The sequence below is a fragment of the Protomyctophum bolini genome (assembly GCF_963924005.1).
Source record: "Protomyctophum bolini genome assembly, chromosome: 1".
NCBI lineage: Eukaryota > Metazoa > Chordata > Actinopteri > Myctophiformes > Myctophidae > Protomyctophum > Protomyctophum bolini.
In genome coordinates this window covers 20,241,834-20,265,923 of record NC_137862.1, presented here as the reverse complement: position 1 = coordinate 20,265,923, position 24,090 = coordinate 20,241,834, and the positions used below count along the sequence as shown (strand labels likewise).

The 24,090-nt window shown below is 42.9% G+C and overlaps 1 protein-coding gene across 5 annotated transcripts in view; it reads left to right on the top strand.

The window, feature by feature from the left end:
* The window catches only part of LOC308313622 (zinc finger protein 609-like), an 89,091-nt gene that overhangs the window by 18,478 nt on the left and 46,523 nt on the right, over positions 1 to 24,090 (top strand). For 3 of the 5 annotated variants that reach the window (XM_080760842.1, XM_080760843.1, XM_080760840.1), the window contains exon 2: positions 5,441 to 6,381. The exons of 1 other annotated variant lie outside the window; for it this stretch is intronic. In XM_080760842.1, the coding sequence (XP_080616968.1) occupies positions 5,572 to 6,381 (810 nt within the window). In that variant the 5' untranslated portion in view covers positions 5,441 to 5,571. The remainder of the gene's footprint in view (positions 1 to 5,440; positions 6,382 to 24,090) is intronic. One more of the 5 variants, XM_080760841.1, reaches the window with a different exon arrangement.

The following is a 24,090-nucleotide window of genomic DNA, read 5'->3' as shown; positions in this document are numbered from 1 at the left end:
TGTGATGCGTAAATCTGCTATTTTCAGCATGTCTTTTAGTTCTGCTGGATCTCCACTACTAGTCCCTCCCCAACATTTTATTATCGCTATATATATAATTTGTTGACGAAATTGTCTATATAATATATTTAGTCTTAGTTTTAGCAATCATAGTTAGATTTTAATTATTTTTTATTTAGTGAAAAAAGGTAGTAAAAATAAGAGCCCTGAGTGTGCAACTATGTTTTTGTGGTGGTTTCTGGTGCGTTACATGGCTCAATGCCATGGCTAGACATGGATTTCCGTGGAGGTTTCTGCCTTTCTGGTGCGTTAGATGGCTCAATGCCATGGCTAGACGTGTAATTCAGCTCATGGGTTGTGGTTGTTATGGCCACCTGTTGCATGTTTGACTTGTGTCTTTGTATCTGTGAGGATGTCTCCCGTTTGTAGCATGAATCATGGTGGCGTTAGAAATATATATGATTAGACGGTACTGACTTGTGTTCTTCTGACAGTGGAATGTTGTACTGTTGTAAGTTGTAATAAATGGACATTGAACCGTCTTCAGTTTATATGATATGACCCCAAAGAAATCACAGTGAAACTATAAGCATTGGTCATTTTCAGTTTTTTCACTTCTTCTCTTGGAAAGCCAGAAACAGTGTTTCTAAGCCAATCTTGATAGCCTTACAACATTGAAACATCACATGAAGAAATGAAATACTTTTCCAGCAAATCACACCGTTAAATTGTTGATATACTGTACACTTGTTTGTTTTTGTACACCCACAGCATTCAGTTATCCATTATTATTAACATTACTGTCAAATGAGCGAGCCATATTCTTATTGTCCACCTTCCACTGGCAAATTTGACGAACAGTCAGGGAAGAAAGAAGGAAGGAAACTAGAATTGATTAAATCAATTAATTACCTGCTGATTGTTATTATCTGCGGGGGTCCGCTATAACTGCCTCTGTGCCAGTTTCAGCACAGTAGTTTAGGTAGGAACCAAAGTTCTCTTAGGTGTAACTATTGTGTTCTGAGTGAAAACTAGACCTATATTAAATTATCTATAGAATCAATACAAGTAAATTAATACATGTTAACCCTTCCACAGTAGTAGCTTTTTCATATCTGTGATTATTTTGCATATGTTCCTACATAATGCTTCATTTGCATATTGAAAATGTGAAATTTGTAATAAAATAAATCTCATCGTGTAAGTACTCAATTGGGGAAGTGTCATGGTGTTACCAATCTAATATAGATATGGTTTTGCCCACTCATTTCCTAATTAACGTTCCAATTCCCATTGGGAACCAAACAGTGGGAAAGGGGCCGAGATGTCAAGTGAATGGGTGCAGAGGGGTTGAGCTGGGTGGAGCACACAGTGTTGTTTGTTTCCAATAAAGTTTCAATAGTTGTCACTGTAGTGACTGTACAATACTTTCAAACAGTTGTCATGCCTCCTCCTCCCTGGCTGGCACAAGTTAGCCATGTGCTATCTGTTTTGTGTTTACTGGCAGATGATAATGGCACAAGGGGGAGTTAATAATCTAACGTTGAACATTGTAGGCTGTACAGATAGAGTTTGCATGACAGATAAGCAATGTAACCAGTGTGGGCGCTTGTTGTCTCAGTCCATGTCCAAAAAAATGAAAGACACTGTACAAATGGACTGTTGGTCCATTTGGTTGTTTCCTTGCCGACGTCCACGGGGACCGCCGTGCGTCGCGGACTGTCGGTGGTCCACGCATAAGGGGGGTCCCCGCGGTAGTGTACGATGCGTGTCGTCATGCCGGTGTCATTGCTGCGTGTGGTTTATTTGCCACTTCTATGCCTGGTTGCGGGTGCAGTACTTAGTTTAGACAGTTTTTGGTTTAGACTAGTCATTGGTTAGACCAGCCATTAGTCCTACAACTACAACCTATCTCAAACTCTCACCCTAAACCTAACCTCCCACGGGGCAGCACACCTAAACCTAACCTTAACCCATGTCTAACCAATGGCTAGTCTAACTAAGTATGCACCCCAATGCTGGCGTCAATTTCAACATGGCTAGTATGACGGAGCGATTATGTTGTGAGTGGTTCTTCATGGTGTGCAGACTATGGGATGTTAAAACCAGCCAAGCAACTGTGAGGTGATGAACAAGCGAAGCGTGGCGGGAAACCTGCGGACTAGACAACCCAGTGAGAAACTGTCGATTAGGTGTCGTTCTCTCGCAATTTGCGGTGTTGCAAGTTTCAGACCTATTCATAGACCTGCTGTTTGCTTTGCAATCAGCAGGTAAAAAGTTTAAAAACCGTTTCCTTTATGTATACAATTCAGCTATACTATGGGTATGTTGGTTCTATTTTCTGTGCTATGTGCAGATGGTGTTCATAACGTTCAAATGATAAATAAATACATGAATTGGTTCATTGCTTCGATCAAAGCAGTTTATTATTATTATTATTCAAAGGAGTTTGAGAAAGCATCAGAAGAATTCTCTCTGGACACTAAGTGGTAGAATCTTCCAGACTCTGTGATGGATAGTTGAATGAAATCGGATCTGTGAGAGAGAGAAACAAGAGGCAAGCTGTGAGGGGAGGTATGCAGCCTTCACCGCATGCCTTTCTCTCAACAGTCTGCAGCTCACTGGGGCATTTCCTCGGCGGGACCTTTTTTCAAAAGGGCTTGCGCTGCATTTCCAGCTAAGGGCAGTACAGTAGGTCAACTGCCGATAGAGTTACAGCCGGCCCCTTTGTGAAGGTGTTGGACAAATTAGACCCTCAACAACTGTTTACCCAGTCAAACAGGGACAGCTGCATCTCCCTGTTCTGCCCTCCCGACCCACCCCACCCACCCACCACTGACCGGTTCTCCTTACGGGAGCCATCTGGGCAGAGCATCTAAGCTAGCAGGGTGCTCAGATGGCACCTCGGCAGTGTTCTTCTGTTGCTACTGAATAAAGCATCTAAGCTAGCGGCCCATTAAGACCTGGAAATGCATCTTAGCTTTTAACCACTTTTAAACATTATTTAATATTGAAAGAAATAGCAGATATACAGTACAAGCTCATAGCACGGCACAGAGTGCCGCGCTAAGGTCTGATTCGATTGATAGATAATATTGTAGATCTGCAATTTCCCGAAAAAACGTTACTACAGTCTACAGTAGGTAGACAGGAAACGGAGAGAGATATGGGGTGGGACACACAGAGCAAAGTTTGTCGGGATTGGGACTCAAACCCACGACACACTGTCATGCTGTATTACCAGCCAGGGTGCCTGGACCGCTAAGCCATGGCAAAGGTTTTTAACTCAAATCTTTGCTTCTAGGCTAGGGGGACAACATATTTCCAGATGGGGGTCAGTGGCCAATTAGCTACATATAACTTTTGGAGTCCTTGACATGAAATAGTTTGAGAACCATTGCTATTCAGAAAACTGCCAGGAATTAGAAGACATTTGTAGAATCAGGTCATGGGCTAGCAGGGTGGTCAGGGGGCACCTCAGGTCCTCAGCAGTGCTCTCTGTGTTGCTACTAAAGAATGGCCTCTACTCTACTCTAATTAGAGAAACGGCTGGATGGCACTTACACCCGCCTTCTAATGAGAGCACAAACTCTCTGTTGGAACAGCCACCCATCGACTTCTCTAATATACGGCAACCTTCCCTGTTTTTCTTCACTAGTCCGATTAAGAAGAACACAGTTTGCCGGCCACTGCTACAGAGTTGATCAGGAGGTTATGTCTTATTCTTCCCTTCTTCTCTGGACTCCTGCCTCAAAGCAGACCAGTGGTAGGAAACTGGGGATGGCAATGAAGGACCGGGAAGTCTGGCATGGCATTGTGAAATCCATGATCTCGACCGCGGTCGAAAAATGATGATGACTCCTAATCTCTGGGAGTGGTGTGTGCATTTCATGAATGGCTATGGTTCTGTCTAGAGCTGTCACCATTATGACATTTAACTTGAAGATTAATTGTCACACAAATAATTGCGGTTAACAATTTAATTGTGATTTTGAGCATTGTACGTAATACAAATTAAAGTTATGTCTGGCTTTTAGGTTTAGTAAACTAGGGCATATAATGCCAAATTATTAAATATACAAAGACATCACATGATATAATACTTTATAGTATACTTTCAAAATGCTTCACAAGTAGTGGAAATAGCCAATCCACCAGCTCACCACGTGTCGCATCGCAACACATGAACGTTTTTCAACATGGTAACGATTATGAGGATTGTACAAAATAATTGCGATTGTCTCAAATAAGTGTAAGATTGTGAGATTATTGTAATAATTCTGTCACAATTACTAAAATAAGTATTACAGTAATCGCCTAGTTTTGACGGACAACATTGACTCAATTCCCTCCTTTGTTCTACTACTAGTTAGAAGGAGCAACATTAGGATATTACATTTTAAGAACAACTTGAATGATTATGGTTTTAAGCTTTTGCATTCCTGTAATCTTTAACTTTAGAACACGTGGCCCTGTCCTTAGCCTATAAAATCATGTGTCTTCTCATACCATCTACTACCATCTGCTCAAGTAATTGATTCTTGACGATTGACATTTGGGGAGCCGATGATTTTATTAAGGGGTTTCCCAGGTGATTTCTAGAGATAGTTATGTCTGAATGGTACATCCTCTGGTATTTTCCCTTGTTGCTCTGTCACCACTTTCTCTACAGTCTATGGACTGTTTGAGGTGCAAGCCTGTCTAAAATGTTAAAGAGGCAACTGCAAAATGTTTAAAGCTAGCAAAGTTGTCAGATTTGTCTGTGGTTGTGAAGCAGTATGGTATGTGTGAGAAGATCATAGCATGCATGAAGACTAGTTGCATTGCATCTGTTGTTAGATATGGTCTTGTGCGCCTGAATTTGGACAGAAAATGTCTTGCCACATAATAGGGGAGTAAGGGTTGCGTCTGCTTTGGCCCTGTGTTTTTGTAGCTGGGCGTTTGGAATACAAAGAGAATCATCAGAATTGGGGCCTCTCAGAGGAGGCAGTATTGATCTCACCACCCTGGCTGCCACTCCAAAGAGTCAGTTGTGCCTCAGGTTTGTTTGCCCCTGCATGTTTCTTATCGTAGAGGGAGACCCCAGAGTTGTTTGTTCGCCCCTGCACGTTCCTTATCGTAAAGGGAAACCCCAGAGCTGCCAGATGTGAGTGTTCATTATTTACTTGTGTGTGTATTTATCACACATGTCAGTTGCTTCCAATGCATTATTCAGGTACAAATCCATTTTTCCATTTCAATAATCATTTACTTGTCTAAGAGAGCTGAGGCGCAAATAAAAACAAATAAATCATTATTTCAGTGTGAAACAAACGGATCCGGAGGGTTTTGGTGCCAGTCAAAGTGTGGGTCAAAATCAGCATCCCCATTTAGCTATGAAATTATTACCGTAATGTATGGTATTTGTATTTGCCTAACTCTCGTGTGTTTTCCCCCTCAGGGCAGAATGTGGCTAAATGGCAGTGGAACGTGTAGACCGTAAGGATTCTCCAGCCCTTGTCCCAGGAGCACCCGGGCCGTCCCAGAGGGTGCGGAACCTCCCCGAGGCAAACCTGGGCCGCTGGCACTAAGATGTCCCTAAGTGGTGGTGGCACTGCAGGCGCCGGGAAAGGTGTGGACTCGAATGCAGCGGTGGACACTTACGACAGCGGGGATGAGTGGGACATCGGTGTGGGCAATCTGATCATCGACCTGGACGCCGACTTGGAAAAGGACAAACTGGAGATGTCTTCGGGCGTGAAGGACGGCAGCATGGGCGCCACGCCGCCCGGCGCTGTGGCGGCACTGCCCGACAACATTCGCTTCGTCAGTCCCGTGGCGTCTGGCCCTCAGACCAAGGAGAGCAAGTCTAAATCGAAACGCAACAAGAACTCTAAAGACAATGGCAGCAAGGCCTCCGCTGGAGACGGAGGCGCCAAAAAGGAATCTACGACCACGGGACGGACTCAAGGAGAGCCGGCGACGGGAACGCCGGCTGGCGCCGGAGGAGTCGTCGTCACCGGCGGCAACAATTCCACTTCTGGGAAGAACTCGGAAAAAGGGGGAAAATCCTCCAGAGGAATCCTCTGCGGTAAAAAGGACAAAGAAGGAGCTAGCGGGAAAAATAAGAAGGAGAAAAGTGAGGGCGTTTGTCCGGTGGTGGCGATACCTGCCGCGGAGAAGGATGTAGTGACTCAGGCGGCGGCGCTAGTGGGGAGTAGCCGGAATAATGCATCTTTTGAAAATGCACAATCAGCAGACTTGACGGGAGCCGATCAAATGGGGAATATTGCACTTGAACCTGTTGGAATAGTACCAGCACTGGCCATGAAAACGGAACCAGAGGAGTTAGAGAACGGTAATAATGATTGCAGGACATTGAAAAAGGTGAAAAACGAGAAGGTAAGTTTCTCTCCATACTAAATGTTGCTTGCTTGAAGTTTTTAGTTTTGGCCTGTTATTATTGCAAGTTTAACGTATTTAATGGCTATAGAGATGCTGTGTACCGATTTTCCGGTTTGGACAAAATCTGTAGCAGTACTGTCAAAAAGTACTGTCAGGAAATTTGTTCTAGGAGTGGGAGTGAACCGTGTATTTTCCTAACCAATAACAGTGCAGCGGGGCGTCGCTCTAAATTTGGTGACAGTGTTCTCCGCTGTGTTCTGGGGCGGGCGGGCACCAATAGGGAGCCAGCGCAAGTTTGAATCCGCCCCTCTAGTCCTTGGAAAGGGCCAGCCGTGGTCGATAGTGATAACTCAGGCAAAATCTGTTTAGTTTAATAGCACACGATGTATCTGTGATGTATGAGATGTATCTGTGAATGGTTGAATGTGTGAAATACATTGTAAATATTTTCAAAAGACACTACGCAATCCATATATCAGCTGTGTTTTGGGACGAGTGCTCTTGTACTAAGCCATGTTGCCTTTTGTTACCTGCAGTGCATAGCAGTGCATACAATACAACAAAAGTTATAGATGCATTTTATTGCGTTTTTCTTCCAATGGATATTAAGCATTGAAAAAGACGGGTCACATCACATAGTGCCTGTTTTGATAAGGCTTAGTTAGTGTCACCCTGGTTTTTATCTTCCTGGACATCTGCGAAATGCACATCCTAGTTGATTAACCGACGGCAGCGTTTTCCCGCAGCCTCCAGAGAGACGTTGAAAGGCAGGCCTTGTCATACGAAAAAACACACGGAGAAGGCTTACTAAAGCGTTCACCCACACACACATCGTGTTAACTCACACTTATCTTGTTCACTGGTGGAGTTGATATATCAGTGTGTCTATTGTGTGTGCCCCCAGAGCAGCCTTTTCATCGTCTCTCCCTCTCTCTCCGTATAAAAGACTGCAGTCTAAGGGAGGTGCTGGGGGACTGTTTTGTCTGTCATCGTGTTCCATTCTTAATCCCACAAGCCCCAGCAGTGCCTGTGTGAACAGGGTGGGGGAGGGGAGGTAGCAGGCTAGGGCAAACCACCATTCGTTCTGCCTTCTCTGGAAGTGGAGGAGTGGGGGAAGGGCTATCGGAGAAGCCTGTTTGATTCCTTAAGTCTGGGATATCCTGCCAGGAATGCAAGCTGCAGTCTCTCCGCGGATCGCCTGAATGTGGAAGGAAATTTAAGGACAGAAGGCTTAGTGATGATAATGAACTTTGGCGGAGAGGTCTGTCTTGGCCCGATTGAAACATGATTCGTTTGACCGTAGCCATTTCAATTACATTTTCCAGCCATTGACATTAGGCCGAAATTATGAGATCAGTACCTGCAATTTAATATGACTAGATGTGCATGTTTTTCATTCATACACAACAAAGTGAATGCCTTGTTTAGTTTGAGATTGCTACAGTTAATGTTATTATCATTTACACACGTTGGTTGATTGCCAAAGAAATTGTGAAATAAATCCACATCAGTAGTGAATTATGCAACTGAATAGGGAAGGAACTAATTATGCTAGGAAGTTAGGCTATGCGGAAGCCCATCTGTCATGTCACAAGCCGACAGTATTATTTTTTAGAGTGCCATGTTAGCTGCATTTCTTGGTAGAGATGACTCACTATCACACTTATGCTCTGATTGTCTGCAGCAGTGTACCTACACGTTCTCTGTCCTCAGTTAGAGCTCCCCGAAGCATTGGCTCTCCATTCTGAATAAATCATCGCCGTTGCCCAGCCACTCCACCCCTCCCCCCATCCCCCGCTCTGTGTGTCTCTCTCTCCCTCCTCTGATTATACAAGCCTGGAGGAGTAAGGAATCCGTCAGCTGCCTCGGTGTGCTGCTGGCCTTGACGAATGGAGCAGCTCTCATGGAAAATTACATTGGCAATGTCAGTTCAAAAGGGGAAGGGGGGAGAGAGAGAGAGAAAAAGGGCCTGTGCTCGAGAGTGAAAGAGCATGGCCAGCACTCAGCCACTCAGCACAGTTGCTGATGTGCAGTTTGGGGATTGAAGGGGTCTCACGAGAGCTAGCTTGATTTCTTTCACTTTGCCTGTTAGCGCCGAAACTGACTGTTGCTATCGTGTTACTGCTCGTTGCTTTTAAGTAGCGCCAGAGCTTTCAACGGCGCTAGCTGGGAGAGAATGACATTATTTTGTGAGGGGAAGCCAATTACATAGATGTGGTTCCACTCTCTGCTAAATTAGTCTGTTATTTGGTGACTCTGTGTGCTGGCGGAGAAGATACGGCCTTGCCTGCGTGCTAATATAGGTCACGCTGTTTAGAAATGAGCCAAACCGTGGCAATTAGCCCGTTAGCGTGTTGACCGTGTAACGACGACATCTCCCATTTAATTCCAACTCCATCTCTGCTCTCACTTTCCTGTTCTATAATCAAAAACATAATTGTAAAGGAATGAGAAAAAAATATGAGGATTCTATAAGAGGATCTCAAAGAAGGATTTCATTCATAATTCACATTAATTACCAGGTATTAATATAGTAATTGTTCCACCCCGGCCAGTGTTTTTCAAGTGTTTTTTTTTTTACCTAATTTGGTCGACCCACGGGACCCGCGATGTGTCCAATTACCTATCTAAAGCAGAACATCTTGAAATATCTGCCTTATGACTGTAACATTGAGAAATCTATCTGTCAACTATATATTGAATGATGTTTCCAATTCGGTTGGATGTTCAGTGTGCTCAGCAGAAGTAAAGGTAATGTGTTTCTGAATGTCATTCATACCCCAGGACACTGTGTGTGCAATGAATCACACATTAGTTAGAGCGAAAAGATGACAGATGAAATCGTAATCATTCCCTCAGTACCTCAGTACGTTGCAGCCTTTTGCCAGTACGGGTAAACGGGTAATAGAGGGTATGTGCATGCTTTGAAGCAAATTGAGTGGCAAAGTGAGTGACAAAATGAGTTTAACGTTGTTTAACATAATTGAATGCAATAGGTATTTACGGTATGTTTACATGTAAGTTGTAAGTACTATACTGTAGTCGGCTGGCTTTTATGCGCGTATGCTCGGAGGTATATATATAATAACTAGTAATAATAATAACAACAATAATAATGTCCATAAAGATATTTGTGTCATGTCCATGTGAATGTCCGTATAGGTATTAATGTCATGTCCATGTGAAGGGAGGGGGGGGGGTTTATGTGTGTATGTGCACGTGCACTCAACTGCCCCTCTCCACGCTCAAGTGCGTGGGGGGTGACCAGATCCCTGTCGTCTCCCAAGGTCCATGTCATCATTCAGAATCATATTGGTCAGTATCCTATATCTTTTCCCAGACTTCAGCAGACCATGAGCCGGGTGGGTACTGTCCTCCATGATTAGTTTTGTCTTTGTCCTGCACCGCTTGGTGTAGATGTCCTGGAGGGCCGGGAAGCTACCTCCTGTGATCCGCCCCGCCATCCTGACGACCCTCTGCAGGGCTTGCTGGTCTCGCACCGTACCGTTCCCATACCAAGCTGTGATGTTGCAGGTGTAGAAGTTGTGTAGTGCAAGAGCAGACAAGCGTCTGAGATGGTACAGCCTCTGCCGTGACTTCTTCACCACAGCGTTCGTCTGGGTTGACCATGACAGGTCTTCAGTCAAGTGGACACCTAGATTTTTAAAACGAGTGTTTGGGAACCAGTGCACTATGCTGTCCTTGTTGTCTTGCCTTAAACTGTGTACTGTAAGGCCGTGCATTGTTTTAGACAACCCGGTGTTGAGTCGTACCGTCTTGTGTAAAAATGTGATCAAGCATTCGGTTTCTTTGTGTGGACTAGCAGTGTATTTCATTTGGTTTGTTTGTGTGGACTAGCAGTGTATTTCATCTGGTGTGTTTGTGTGGACTAGCAGTGTATTTCATTTGGTTTGTTTGTGTGGACTAGCTGAGTGTATTTCAAGTAGATCAAGGGAGGTAATTTTCTTCTGTGGCTGCAGTGATTCCTGTGTTGCTTCCTCTGCCTGTTTGAAACACTAAAGGCCCACATATACTCCAGTTTTATGCGATAAGCTACTCACCTTTTTGGTGGTTAGTCAAAACAGAGATGTGTTGAAGTGAGCAGTGAGTGGCTTATCATCATGGCTCAGTGACGTCATGTAGTTTTAGTAACAACAGAGAGATGTGTTTGGGTGAGCGGATCTATGCCAGGTCAGATTCGTATAGGTTATTGTGGCCTCCTGGTGGTGCTATAATAAACCAATGTGAAAAGGGTGACATTTCTTATGTGTTTTGAAATAAATTGTGCATGCAAGGTTTCACGGCAATCACACATTGTGACGTTGCATTCCTGATTTGAGGCATTTGGTTCAAAACGAGCCACTCATGCAAAACTTACATGGCCATCTATAGCCAATGAGGATGGAATTTGAAAAAATCATACAGATCCGTCTCCGATCACATGAGTATAGAGGTACTGTGTACCGACTAGCGTGATGTTCGGACAAAACCTGTTGAACTAATTCCGCATCCTGGTGGCGCTATAAAAGGCAGATGTAGAAAAATGCAAGGCAGAGGTTTTTCCTTTGCCTGTAGGGAGTGCGCGTTAAAAAATGGGAATCTGCCTGTTGTAAGCGCCACCATGAGGCTGATTTGGCATTTCTTCCTCGGCCGTGCAAAATGTCATGTTCAGACCCAAAACATGTTGCTTCAGGCCAAACGGTATTGATGCATTTAACTTCTAAACCTTTTAGAGACAGATGGTTTATAAATGTCCTGGGGTGAGTTCATGTCATTCATGGGACATTACACTATTGCAGTATTTTTTTTTCCATATCAAGGTCCATTATTTTATCAGCATTTGATGAGATTTGGTCTCTCAGACCCAAAACGAAAGCATATGCTAGTTATCGTTGGATAAGATTTTGTCCACATTTCCATGCTGTATTGATGTTGGTACCCTTAGGACTCAGGAGAGATAACAGGCAAACGTTGATGAAAATATCAATTATTTTACATTCTCTAATTGCGTAGAGACTTCTTGTAAATTAGGTAATGCAGATAGATGAAACCTTTGGTTAAATTGTACGTGCGTTACGTGCGTGCTGGGGTGAGCAAGGCATTGCCTAGCAAAAAGTTGGTTTAAGATCCATATAAAGCGATACAAAACATACAGTATATATACGTCAATCGCAGACAACAGATGGCTATTAAACATGTTTCATAGTGGGTGTGTTCTGGCAGATAGTAACGAGTGAAAACTGTGCTCAAACTGTGGTATGTGTCACTCACTACATTTACTGTACAGTATGTCTCTTTTCCATAAATAGTCTCAGCCTTTTTCACACACTAAGCTCAGCACACCTCCACTCTGCTTCATTTAAATACATATGGTATGTGTCTGTATGTTAATTGTTTCACAATATTTTGATTTAGTCTTAGGCTCGATTTAGACTGCAGTCACATCAAGTCAAATCCGATTCAAAACCGATTATTTTCTCAAATACGATCTTTTGGCATTCACACTACCGTTTGCAAGTGACCAGATCCAATCTGTGCGTTCAGTCTGATTTTAACAACTCAACCCAATCTGGCATTGCCGATAGGACCATGTGTAGTCATTATCTACCATTCTGTGAGAAATGTCCTCATTTCTGTACATTTCCAGAAGTTTAGTTTGTAGTCTGACGTAATTTCACATCCTACCAGGTTTGCATTTAACTGCCTCCCCCCGTTCGGAATTCCAATAACTTTTTCATATAGCGTCAAATAAGAACTGTGTTTCAAAAATAAACATGATCCCGGTGATTTGACTCATATGGATTTAAAGAATCAACTGACGGGCGAGAAAACGCTAATATTACTGCCGCCGAATTATTAACATTTTTGTATTTTGGTATTTCGTACTGTATCAAATATGACTGTTATACAGATACACATCCCCAACAATATCGGCGAGACAGTTAATACATTTTTGGACCACAATTCTTATACTGTATGAGACAATTTTAAAATGTATCTTCTGCGACCCAGGCGAGTGACGTCAGGACTTTGGTACAGATTTCGCCGCCGGTCTGCTGTAGTGCTGACATAATGAAGTGGCATTATTCCTATAAATCAAACGTATGTTGTACTATTGTTTTCTCTCTTTTCTGTCCCCTCGCTTGTTTTCTTTCTTTTGCTGTCGTTTGTTTTCTCTCTCTCTTGTTTACTTAAATGAAAATACTCACGCTCTGTAATGACGTCACGTCAGTAGCGCTCTGGTCGCGCTGCAAGTGACGTTTTGGATAGTTGCATAATATGCAACTATCCAAAACGTCACTTGCACATATTATGAGACTTTGGTCACTTCATCTGGTCGTTGCATTCAGACTGAGACGGATCTCCTCAGATCAGATTTAAATCAGATTTGAAACCACCTCTGAATGTGACTCAAGTCACATTTGATTCCATGTGACCTGTCTGCATTTAGACTTTTAAGCAAATCGGATTTCTAACTGATCTGATTCAGGCTAGATTGAAGCTAGATTTGTCTGGCAGTGTAAATTCAGGCTTCTGTCTTAGTCTTTTGAATAACACACCAGTTAGTATTTAGTCCTATTTAGTCTTCTGAAAAACCTTAGTCGACTTAGTCTTTGGTCTTCGTCTTAATCAACAAAATTAACACTGGTATGTGTTCTATTCCCAACCCGCAGAATCTACTGTCATGTCAGAGTCTCTGCCCTGCCGTTAGAAACACTTTGCTAACAAAAAGCTTAAGCTTGGGTCACCAGGATTCCCGCAGTAGCCCTTGTTTCTAGTTTACTGCTCAGTACTCAGATCCAGTCTAGAGTTTGCCATCTGTATCTGGTATTTTTATTTTGAGAGAGAGAGAGAGAGAGAGAGAGAGAGAGAGAGCAGCAGCAGCTGTCTTCCATTGTCGGCCGCCCTGCACATTTCCAGCGCGCCTCATTTGGCCTCTCGATGCGTGAGTAGCGAGAAGGCGAGAGAGGGGAAGAGAGGACGGAGGGGGAAACAAACAGAAGAAAAAAACAATGTGGTGGAGAGAGAAGAGGGGGGAGGGAGGTGGAGTTTCACAGCTTTAATTTCCCCAAAGTTGATATGGGGCCTACTTGTATTTTATTTTCTATTTAAAAGCACCAGAGAAAGTGTGGGTGTGTGCATGGTGGTTTGACTATGTTCTAATAATACACCATGAATGTGGTCAGACACAGTGTGTTCAGGGAAGGCAGAAGGACTGTGCTGTGGTGAGAATAGAGAGAGGGCATGTGAGGGCTAAAGAGGTGCAGGGGTAGAGAAACAAGATTATGGAGCTGGGGGTGGGGGGAACAGGGTTATGAATGGATAGAGTCTTTAACCCCCCAGCCAACACACACTGAATAGTTTGTCCCATGCAGGCTGCTTCAGTCAGGCTGTGTGTGGAATGAGAGGAGAGCCAGAGAGAGAGAATGCTTGGCTGAAAGTTCCCAGAATTCCTCAATCCTTGAGGCATGTGGTCTGATTAGCAGAACAAAACCCACACAGCGGGCGAGCGGGAGCAGCAGACATGGCCTCTCTCTCTCCCTCCCCCTCGCCTGCAGTTTTTCTTTTTTTTGTGCAAGTTGTTAAAGTGCCTGCTCAAAGCGTGTGTGTGTGTGTGTGTGTGTGTGTGTGTGTTATAGCAGTGGTTCTCGAACTGTTTTGTCTCAAGTCACCTCCCTTGTAAATCGTCCACGGCACCTCCTGAATGACATTGTAATTTTTTTTTAGAACCTTATGTCATATCTACACTACGTTAATCTCTCAAGAACAGATTCTGAGCTGCGCTACCGAATCTGTCAGCAGGGCCATTCAGAACGTGTATAGTTGTAAGTTGATGTTGGGAATAATGAAGTGAAAGTAAATAAAAATTCAGACTGAGTGTCAGGCTACCAGCATCTCTATTATGGGGCGGGGAACATTTGCCAAAAATAGCCGATCTACAAGCTGTGACGCATTGTGAGCTTGTAGATCTTCTATTTTTGGTGACGAGACTTTGTGTACTATAGATTGACAAAACAACGCACCAAGAACAGTGCAACACCACGTCCGTTTTACTACGTCTAAACGTCTAAACCGTCTAAAGTGGTTAAACTGAAGTGATACTGATAGTTTTATAAGTCTAGACGGTCAAATTGAGTAAGTAAGCAAGCCTTGCCGAGAAATACAAGTACACTTAACCCCCAATCCAACCCTTGATGCAGAGTGCTTTGCAGGGAGGCTCTAGTCTGTGTCCCATTTTTCAGTCTTCTTTGAAACCACGACCTCCCAGTCTCAGGGCGGACACTCTAACCACAAGGCCACTGAGCTGTTCAAACTGCAGTGATGAGTAATCCGCGGCACCCCTGTGGACTTGTGCAACGGCACCATCTTTGAGAAAGCCTGTGTTATTATACTATATTCGGAGCTGTTCTTTTTAGTCTGAGCGCTGACAAGATGGCTCACTGTTGAGCAAATGATTTCCTCAAGCGTGGCCACATTTTTCTGTTGCGTTATTAACTCAAAGATCCCTTTGTTTTTTGTTCGAACAGATGTATTATCGCAATGACACATAATACTCACTATGCAAGATATACTGTTAATGGACAAACTCAAGTGAGAAAGAGATAATAAAAATAGATAAAAAGAGAGCCATAGTTTATTGGAATAATTTACCAATTTATTTGTCTAATAAAAAACGAAATCATCCTTTTAGGAAACAAGTGCAGGAGCATTTACTGGAAAGCATATGACTATAGTTGAAGGAATTACTTGAGGCAACATTATAGTGTGTTATTTCATACTAGCGTTTATTTTGTAATGTTTTATATTATTATTGCTGTAACTGTAATGTGAATCAATTAATGCAATTTAACAGATTCCCTCCCGTTTTTGTGATATGGCAAGTGTTCTAAATATCAGATCGGGAAAAATCGGTATTGCAGATCCTCAAAATCAAATGATCATATCGGGAGCAAAACAAGATGATCCCATCCCTAGTACAGATGGCCATTCTATTGTTGTACAGTAGCCTCCTAGTGTCTCTTTCTGGCTCGCCGTAGGGTTAGGGCTAGGCTACATATCTGACAATCCTGCCGTTTTCGCTTCTTCTCATGTACAGTACTTTGCATAACATGGCATCGGGTGCTCTGATTGGAGGTTGATTGGAGGCTGTTCTGTTGACTGTGCCTAAACGATAGTAATTTGTGTCGTTCATTAAAAGATAATTGAAATATACAAGTAGGCTATAAATATCAAGACACTGATTGTGGTGATCTCATTAAAGGACCACTTCACCACTTTTCAACCTATGTTCATATAATTGGTTCTCACTAATGTTCATGATAAAATAGAAAAAGGAACAAATACCCGCACACTGTCTTCAAATGCAGCGACCAACTTTTATTCAGATATACAGCAACGTTTCGGCCTATGCTGCCTTCATCAGGCTATCTTTATGATAAAATAGCAAAAAAAAAATCCTACTCGGTCTGTGTCTCATAGGAGGGCTGTGGGCAGTTCAGAAACCCGTCCACCAGTGACATCATCGTTAGGCAGATTTATTTTCGTGCGTGCGTGTGCTCCACACGGTTCCCCATATCTCACAACTAGAGCTAAAATGAGGGGTCAGTCCCGGTCAGTTTCCTCTAATCCCACTGACTCTTGTGTCCATTTTCAGCTTAATTGAATACCACCATGGTTAGGCAGTCTCACCATTGAAAATCACATAAAAACCTTTAATCGCAAAATAAAGGATTTTGGCCCGCAATTTTTTTAAATTTTATTTTGGTCTATAGTCTATATAAGTATATAGAAGTTTTTTTCTTCTCCTGTGTGAAATGTATTTATGCATGCGTGTGTGCGACATGTGTGGGCGTATGTGTGCTTATGCACGTACTGTACGTGCGACTGCGTGCATGTGCGACTGCATGCTTCCAAGCCTCGGCGTACAGATGAGAGATGAAAGGGTTTTCTCTTATATCCTAATCCACACAGACAGCTAGAGCTAGCCCCCCCCCCCCCCCCCTCTATCCACTCATCTCTTTGAATGTCCCCCCCCCCCCCCCCCCTCTTAGGGCCTTTCTAATTCACCCTAAAAAGGATTTCAATAGGGGATTATTCTGCTGATAGAAATTAAAAGGACTACACGTCTGTCCTTTGGGGCCGGTGTCAAACATTCATGAGCATATGAACGCTCGCACACGGTTCCGGATTGGATTTTATTTGGAGCGGTTGTAGCTGCAGATGATTATTACATGGAACAAAGGGTCCCATTTTCTCACCCTTTTACACTGCAAACAATTCATCTCCTATTATGGACCATAGTGTTATTAATGACCGATATTAGCTACAGTATGTCACGTTAATGTTTCACAGGCGTTTATATCTCATGCAAAGTGAAACAAAACACCCAGACTTTGCTTCCTTTGTTTTTAACTTACACGTACAATTTACCAATTTACACATTTAGCAGACGCTCTTAATCCAGAGCAATTTAGAGTAAGCAAGAACAACACATGGTAATACATCATATACATAAAAATAGTCATCATGAATCATACCTAAGCTAAAAGTACAGTGGAATATTTCTATATAATGATTAATTATAAAGAAATATTCCACTGTACTTGGGTTCTTAGCTTAGGTATGATTCATGATGAAACAAAGTGTATACACTAAGTGCTGTCTACATAAAATGCATGCAAGTTACATAAATTGAGCCTTTGCATAATGCCTGTAAGGTCGTCGAGGCTAGGGCAAAGTGCTACGGCAAGTGTTACGGGCTAAGATGGAGTCTGAATAGATGGGTTTTCAGACTACGGCGGATGATTGGGACTGAGTCTGCAGTTCTGATTGCAATGGGAAGTGCATGCCATAGTTCTGGAGCCAGAACTAAAGTAGTAGAAAGTAGAATGATTTTAAATGAATGATTTGACAACTGAAGCCTTTTTACTTTTAATCCGTAATTAGGCACAGTATCACTCCAGGGGAATATGATGGCTGGACTGAAATAGTTCAATGTACTGTATTTATTTTTATCTGGGTCACATACAGACCTCTCATCTTTCCTTTGCAACACCATTTGTCTTTCAACCATAGCAAGATGTCGCTCCCCTTTTGCCCATAATACTAAATTGATAATAATAAAATGTCTGTTAAACATTTTGTAATAGTAATTTTTACGTGAATTTGTGGGAATTGGGCAGAGCATTTTGAAGCATACTGTCTCTGAGCAATTCAATTGGAATTAAGCCACGCCACCACAGAATCAACTAGTGGGAATATGCATGCAGTTTCAATTAAGCCAATCTTAACCAATCAGGATGGAATATGAGAAATCAAACAAACGCATATTGATCACATGACTGACTATAAAGATCATGAGTATCGAATAGCGTGATATTTGGATGAAATCTGAAGGAGTAATATTGTAAAATGTTGTACATAAGTTGTCCTCCTGGTGGCGCTATAAAGAGCAGATCTGAAAAATACAGGGCAAAGAGTATGAAAGTATGAAAAATCTGAAAGATACCTTTCGTTTAATTGCTATAGAGACACTGTGTACCAATTTCTGTGATGTTTGTAGGTGTACTCATACCAACAACGGTGTTTTGCAAAAAATGGGCTCCTGGTGGTGCTATAGCAGGTCAATGTGAAAACTTTGTGGCAGAAGTTCAGCTCTTGCATCCAGGGAGTGTGTGTGCAGAGTTTGGCTGCGATCAAGCCAACAGTGCCAGAGATTAGCTGTCGACAACCGGACAGACACACACACGGACGGACAGACGGAGTGCAGAACATTTATGCAGCGTTCACACGGGCCGATGCAAGAACACAGTCTGCCATTCATTTTCAATGGAAGCACAGCGACATGAAGATACAAAAATACTGTACATCCAACTACAATTTTTTTTTACTGGTTTCAACTTCAGCTACAAAAATACAAAGCTACAGATACTATGGTGGCGGTAGCTGACAGCACTCAAGGTTCTTAGTGACGGGCAATGAGTTAAGTTAATTCATCTCGCCCTCTGTATTATTGCTTTTAGAATGAGCCTGCACACTGCAGTAATTGTACTGCTAGTTGCTTTTAGAATGAGTCTAGACCCTGGGCCTGTAGTAATTGTACAGACAGAGAAGTAAAGTCGAGCAGACAGGTGTGCACCGCATGCCACCACGTTGCCCGTGATGTCGCCACTGCTGAATTGGTCTTCCATCTTTGCACTGCACGCCTTCTTTGCCTCTGATGGTGTTGCGGCAAGCGTTTCCTCATCGCTGAATCTTAAACCGCCGTCCCGTTGTCTCGATCCATGGTTTCTGATCGGGAGAGATCCGAACCGTCTTTTTAGGAACTGTGACGTATATGCAGTTGCTGATGAAGCCAGTGGCCGAGTCTGAGAGTTCATTCATAACAATCCCTCCTCATCTCAAAGCGTTGTCTTCTTCTCCATCTTACTGACTGCAATAACCACATCTACTCAGATCTGGAGAAACTGGTATAAATGTCGTGTACAATGAATCGCTCCCATTTGCATGATTCGCCACATTAACCCATTTAGACCTGAGAACGCATTGGCGTCGCTTCATAGTTTTTAACCACTTGAACCATTATTTTATACTTTGTGTTGAAAAATATTAGAGCTACAAGCTCATATTGCGGCACCGAGTGCTGCGCTACGAGCTTGTAGATCTGCTATTTTTGAAAGATCTTGGAAATGTGTGCAAATCATTAAATATATATTGCTAAATATTTGTTTCTGGTGGGTCTTTGGAACAACATATTTTCAAATGGGGGTCCACGACCAAATACATATCATTCTGGGGGTCCTTGACATGAAATAGTTTGAGAACCACTGATACAGAAACATGGGGATTTTTCAGAAAACTTGATTTTTCAAATGCGTTAAGGCATTTGTAGAATCGACCTCGGGTCTAAAAGCCCAACAGTGATACATTCTACAGTCTTTTTTGCTTACACCTCTTCTTCACAACCTGGCCGTGTGCCAACGGGTTTTACAGCCCCGCCGTAGAGGGACATTTTGATTCTTTCTCCTGCTGCTGTTCCCTTTCCTCTGACAATGGTGTAGCACATGCATCAAAGTCACCCTGGCCTGGCTGCTCCAGGCAGCACAGCTCACTCCTGAATGCTGATGTGCTCAGTGCTCAGTGGAAGCGCTGGATTGTCCTTGAATAAACTACTCTGCTCTAGACGGAGAGGCTCCCTGTCAAAACACACTTTACGCTTTCTGTTAGCTTCATCGCTTTCTCTCTGGGCTTTTTTTGTATCCCCCGTCCTGTCCCTGGCTATGATGACCCGGCCTGTGATTTGGATTTTATTTACTGCCGCTTGTGGGATGGCAGTGGTGCCGTGCAGTGGTGTAAAGCAGGGGTTCTCAACCTGAGGGGTTGCGACCCCTCGCTTACAAACTGTCCTTAAAAGTGTAGTGAAATGAAAACATTTAGACGATATCTGTGCTGGCCATCATTATGGCCATACCTAACAATGGATGCTAAAAAAGAGAAAATTATTATGTTTGTGTTTTAATATCAAAAGTCCATCACTTCCTTAAAACGATTGGTTTTGAAGAAGACATCCAGACAGTGTATTACTCGTTTTAAACAATCATCACGCTAAAATATGTATATAGGTTGTGTACAGGTTAGAAAAAAATCCCCTGGCTTTGCTGCCGTCTCTCTGTCATTTTGTAAACAAATCACTCTAGCGGGGGGCGGACTTCAGCAAGATTTGGCTTTTGGTGACTAGTTTCTGAATTTTGGTGTGGTGTTAGGTATGGGTATAAGGATTTCAAAAAGCTGTGCAAACGCGTTGGGAGCACCCCCTAGTGGTCTGTTTGCACAGACTCAAATATTGGATCCGTATAGGTATGGTTGAAATGCCCAAATAGCCATTTCACTACACCTTTAATGATTATATCTGTTTTCAGTATTTATTTTGAGGTTATTGTAGCGGTAAGTTTGTATTGTGGGTGGGGAGGGGGGTGGGGGTCGCGAGATATAGCCAAAGCATTTCCGGGGTCCCCAGCCAAAAACGTTGAGAACCCCTAGTGTAAAGTAACTAAATTATTTACTTAATCCTCTTCGTCCCAGTGGGACATAAGGCTTTAACGATCTTCCTCCATCGGGACCCGTCTTGTGCTGCATGTCGCCCCATGTCAGGTTCATCTCCTTCAGCTCGGCTGCCACAGTTCGGCACCAGGTTGTTTTGGGCCGACCTTTCTTCCTTTTACCTATAGGAGTCAATCCTAGAGCGACCTTTGGTATACGGTCCTGGGCCATCCTGAACACATGCCCCAGCCATCGGAATCTACGGTGTTTGATCTCACTACGCTGTTGCACTCGGTCATCCGGTGTAGCTCTTCGTTAGATATCCTCTCAGGCCAGAAGATTCGGCAGATTTTCCTGAGGCACCGATTGTGGAAGGCATCGATCTTCTTGTGTGTTGTTGTGACTCACCAACGTTCAGATCGATACAACATCACTGACTTCACATTGCTGTTCTTACAGTGTACCGTTTAGACTTCCAAATAGACTGGAGCCTAACAAAAACACTGAGCCTTCCCTAGCCTTGCGCTGATGTCCTTTTCTGTTGCATTCTCTTTGCTGATCAGACTTCCCAGGTGTGTGAACTCTTCTACACATACAAGAGTGTGCCCGTTCACAGAGATTGGTGCACCTGGAATGGAATTGATGCACATCACTTATGTTTTAGATGTATTGATGTTCAACCCTGTTTAAAGTAACTAAGTACATACAAATGTTGACGTATTTGTACTTTACTTGAGTATTTCCAATTTCCAGTACTTTTACTTCTAATCTACTACATCTCAGAGGCAAATATTGCACTTTTACTCCACTATTTGAGAACATTAGTTACTAGTTACTTTGTAGATTTTTCCCCCCTGTGTCAATCATCTAATGTGATCCTGGGCTCTACACACCCTCCACCAACCTAGTCCCCATATATGGGGGACAGGGGGAGAGCAACGGACTTGAACTCATGCTTCCTTCATGCCTGAGTGTCCAAGTTGCTCCTTTACACCTGACAGGGGGGAGTTTCCCTGGTTGGACGTAGCGCGTGTAAGGAACACGTTATTCCAACCAGTTCCTTTCCCCTCCATCAGGCGGATTTTGAATATTATTACAAAACATACAGCAACCAGTTCAGTCCTATACACATTTCGGCCATTTGAAAATAGGTCATCTATACAAGATCACGATGCGTCGCGAATATGCAACGCATTGTGTGCTTGTAGATCTGCTATTTTCAAAGATTATTTGAAAGCTTTCAATGGGACATTCTGCACAATTGGTGCTTTTACGTTTGGTACTTTAAGTACATTTTGAAGCCAAAACGTTACTTTAACTCAGGTAAATGTTGAATTCCGTGTGATGTTGAATTTTACTTGTAATGGAGAATGTCTATATTGCAGTATTGCTACTTTTACTTAGTTTACTTTACTTTACTAACCCATTTAGACATGAGGACAATTCTACAAATGTCTTCTAAAACCTGACAAGAAACCTATGTTTCTATGTCAGTGGTTCTCAACCTTTTCCATGTAAAGGACCCCCAGAATTATATGTATTAGGCTGCGGACCCCCATCTGAAAATATGACGTTCCATGCAGGCACCCCCCAGAAGCAAAGTTAAAAATGTTGGTTGTGAATGGTTAAAAGTGGTTAAAAGCTAAGGCGACACAGATGCGTTAAACATTTGAGTAAGTTTTTCCACCACTGGTGCAGTTTGAGGTGGTGGGACAGTAGCACCGATAGGAATGTAACATTTTGACCGTATCATAATGCAGGTCAGGATTGTCAATAATAATAATGTTAACACATTGTTTTGTTTTTTGAGGCGAGCTAGCCACTCAAAAATGACGTCAATGGACTTTTTCGAATGGCAGCGGCCAAGTCTATGGACTTTTAATGTTTGCTTAGCCAGCAGTTAAACACCACGTTGTACTGTCAATCCGACAGGCATGGCCATATATATATATATATGAGACAAAAAAGGGACTCCTGCACATCTAAAAAGACCGGTAGGAGGTGCAAGTCTAGTTAGCAGGCATAGACATCAAAAAAGAGAAATAAACCTTCCAAGGAAGGGACTGCACACTCCAGGGATCAGAGACGGACAACTTACGGCATCATCAACTTATTTATTAGTGTTTCACTGTGAGCTTTGTCAGGTGCTGTGCAGTAGTCCCCGTTTTTGTCTCATACAGCTAACTAGTAACCACGGTACAAAGACTTTCACCTTACTACATGAAGGAGAAAAAATAATGAATTACAATAGTTCACTGTTCCGTTTCTGCATCTTATTATGTTCCCCTCCTTGTGCACAGATGGTCAGAGGGCATAAAGCATGGATACAATTCCCTTTTAACTTGATATACAGCAGGGCCAAGTCACTGAATTATTGATTCACATTGTTGTGGTGAAGTGGCTTTGATCCTCAACCCCAAAACATCTAAACCAATTACACATTTAGCATACTTTTTTTTCTGTGAGTTATTGCTTTCTCTGTGAATGCCGCAGCATTTCCGTCTATTGTGAAGAGAGACTTGAGGGTTTGTTTTACTGCAGTCGCAGCAGCAGGGGAGAAGAGACATGCAAGGGGATCAATAAAGGTGAACTTAATATGGAAATGAGCTCGCCTGTGACGGCTGGGGAGTTGTTTAGTCCTTGGAAATATGCTGAGCTCGCGTACTCAATTATGTTCTGTAAGTGGGACCTCTCTCGCGCTCTCTCTCCCTCTCTCCCTCCATCTGGAAAAGTAAATGATATAATAATATCCATTAGGTTTATGCGTGCCTTAAAGAATATGAGACAGCTTGCTGTTAAATCCATTGACTCAAATCAAATGTAATTACAGCATTATGCCGTTTCCATAATTATTGTCAACAACACGACTCGGCATATCATTCACTAGACTTTGTGACATTTGGTTATTGCTGGGTAATGGATGAGACAAATAATATACCCAGTGGAGATTAATACTAACACTGCCCACAGTGCCCAGCGTCAGTTGTAACCAGTAAATTGCTGTGCCCAGCTATGTGTTGCTTCAGAGGCCGTTTCAAGGTGACACAGTCTCCATTTTGTTGACCAGATGTAGCATATCGGCTAACCGAAACACTCGCCGACCACCCGAGGCATGAATTCTTCTACCGCGACTATCGACGGGACCGCGATGATCATGTTTTGATTAGAATTCTAATCTGTGATTTTGATTCAGAGAAATCAGCGTTAGAAGATTTTGCCTCCCGTCCATTATAATGCAGGGGGAACACTTTTGCTGACGAACCAACCGGAAGTGGTTTCTAAAGTTGCTCACAGACTGTAGTGTGTCGCTCGCCGATATCAAACAATTCAAAAGCATTAACTGCGTAGACGCCAGGGGATGGTAGGTGTGGTAGATGGCGAGTGCAGCTAAATGTGCAACAAGAGCAGAGAAGAAGAGGTCTTGTTGTTTTGCCTGAAAGTGAAAGTACTCATACCCCTGGCCCGGCTCTAATGAGGCCCACAAAGACCTACTAGCGATGTGTTAATTGTTTTGATTAGATATTAGTCTGGAATTATCTTCCAACGTCTCTGCCCACTATTCAAAGTGAGACTTTTTTTTTTACTATTAAGGACGTGCTGTGATTGGCCAGTAGACACTTTGAGTGGCAGTCGGGACAAATGCTCTCGCCAGAACATGATTTACTA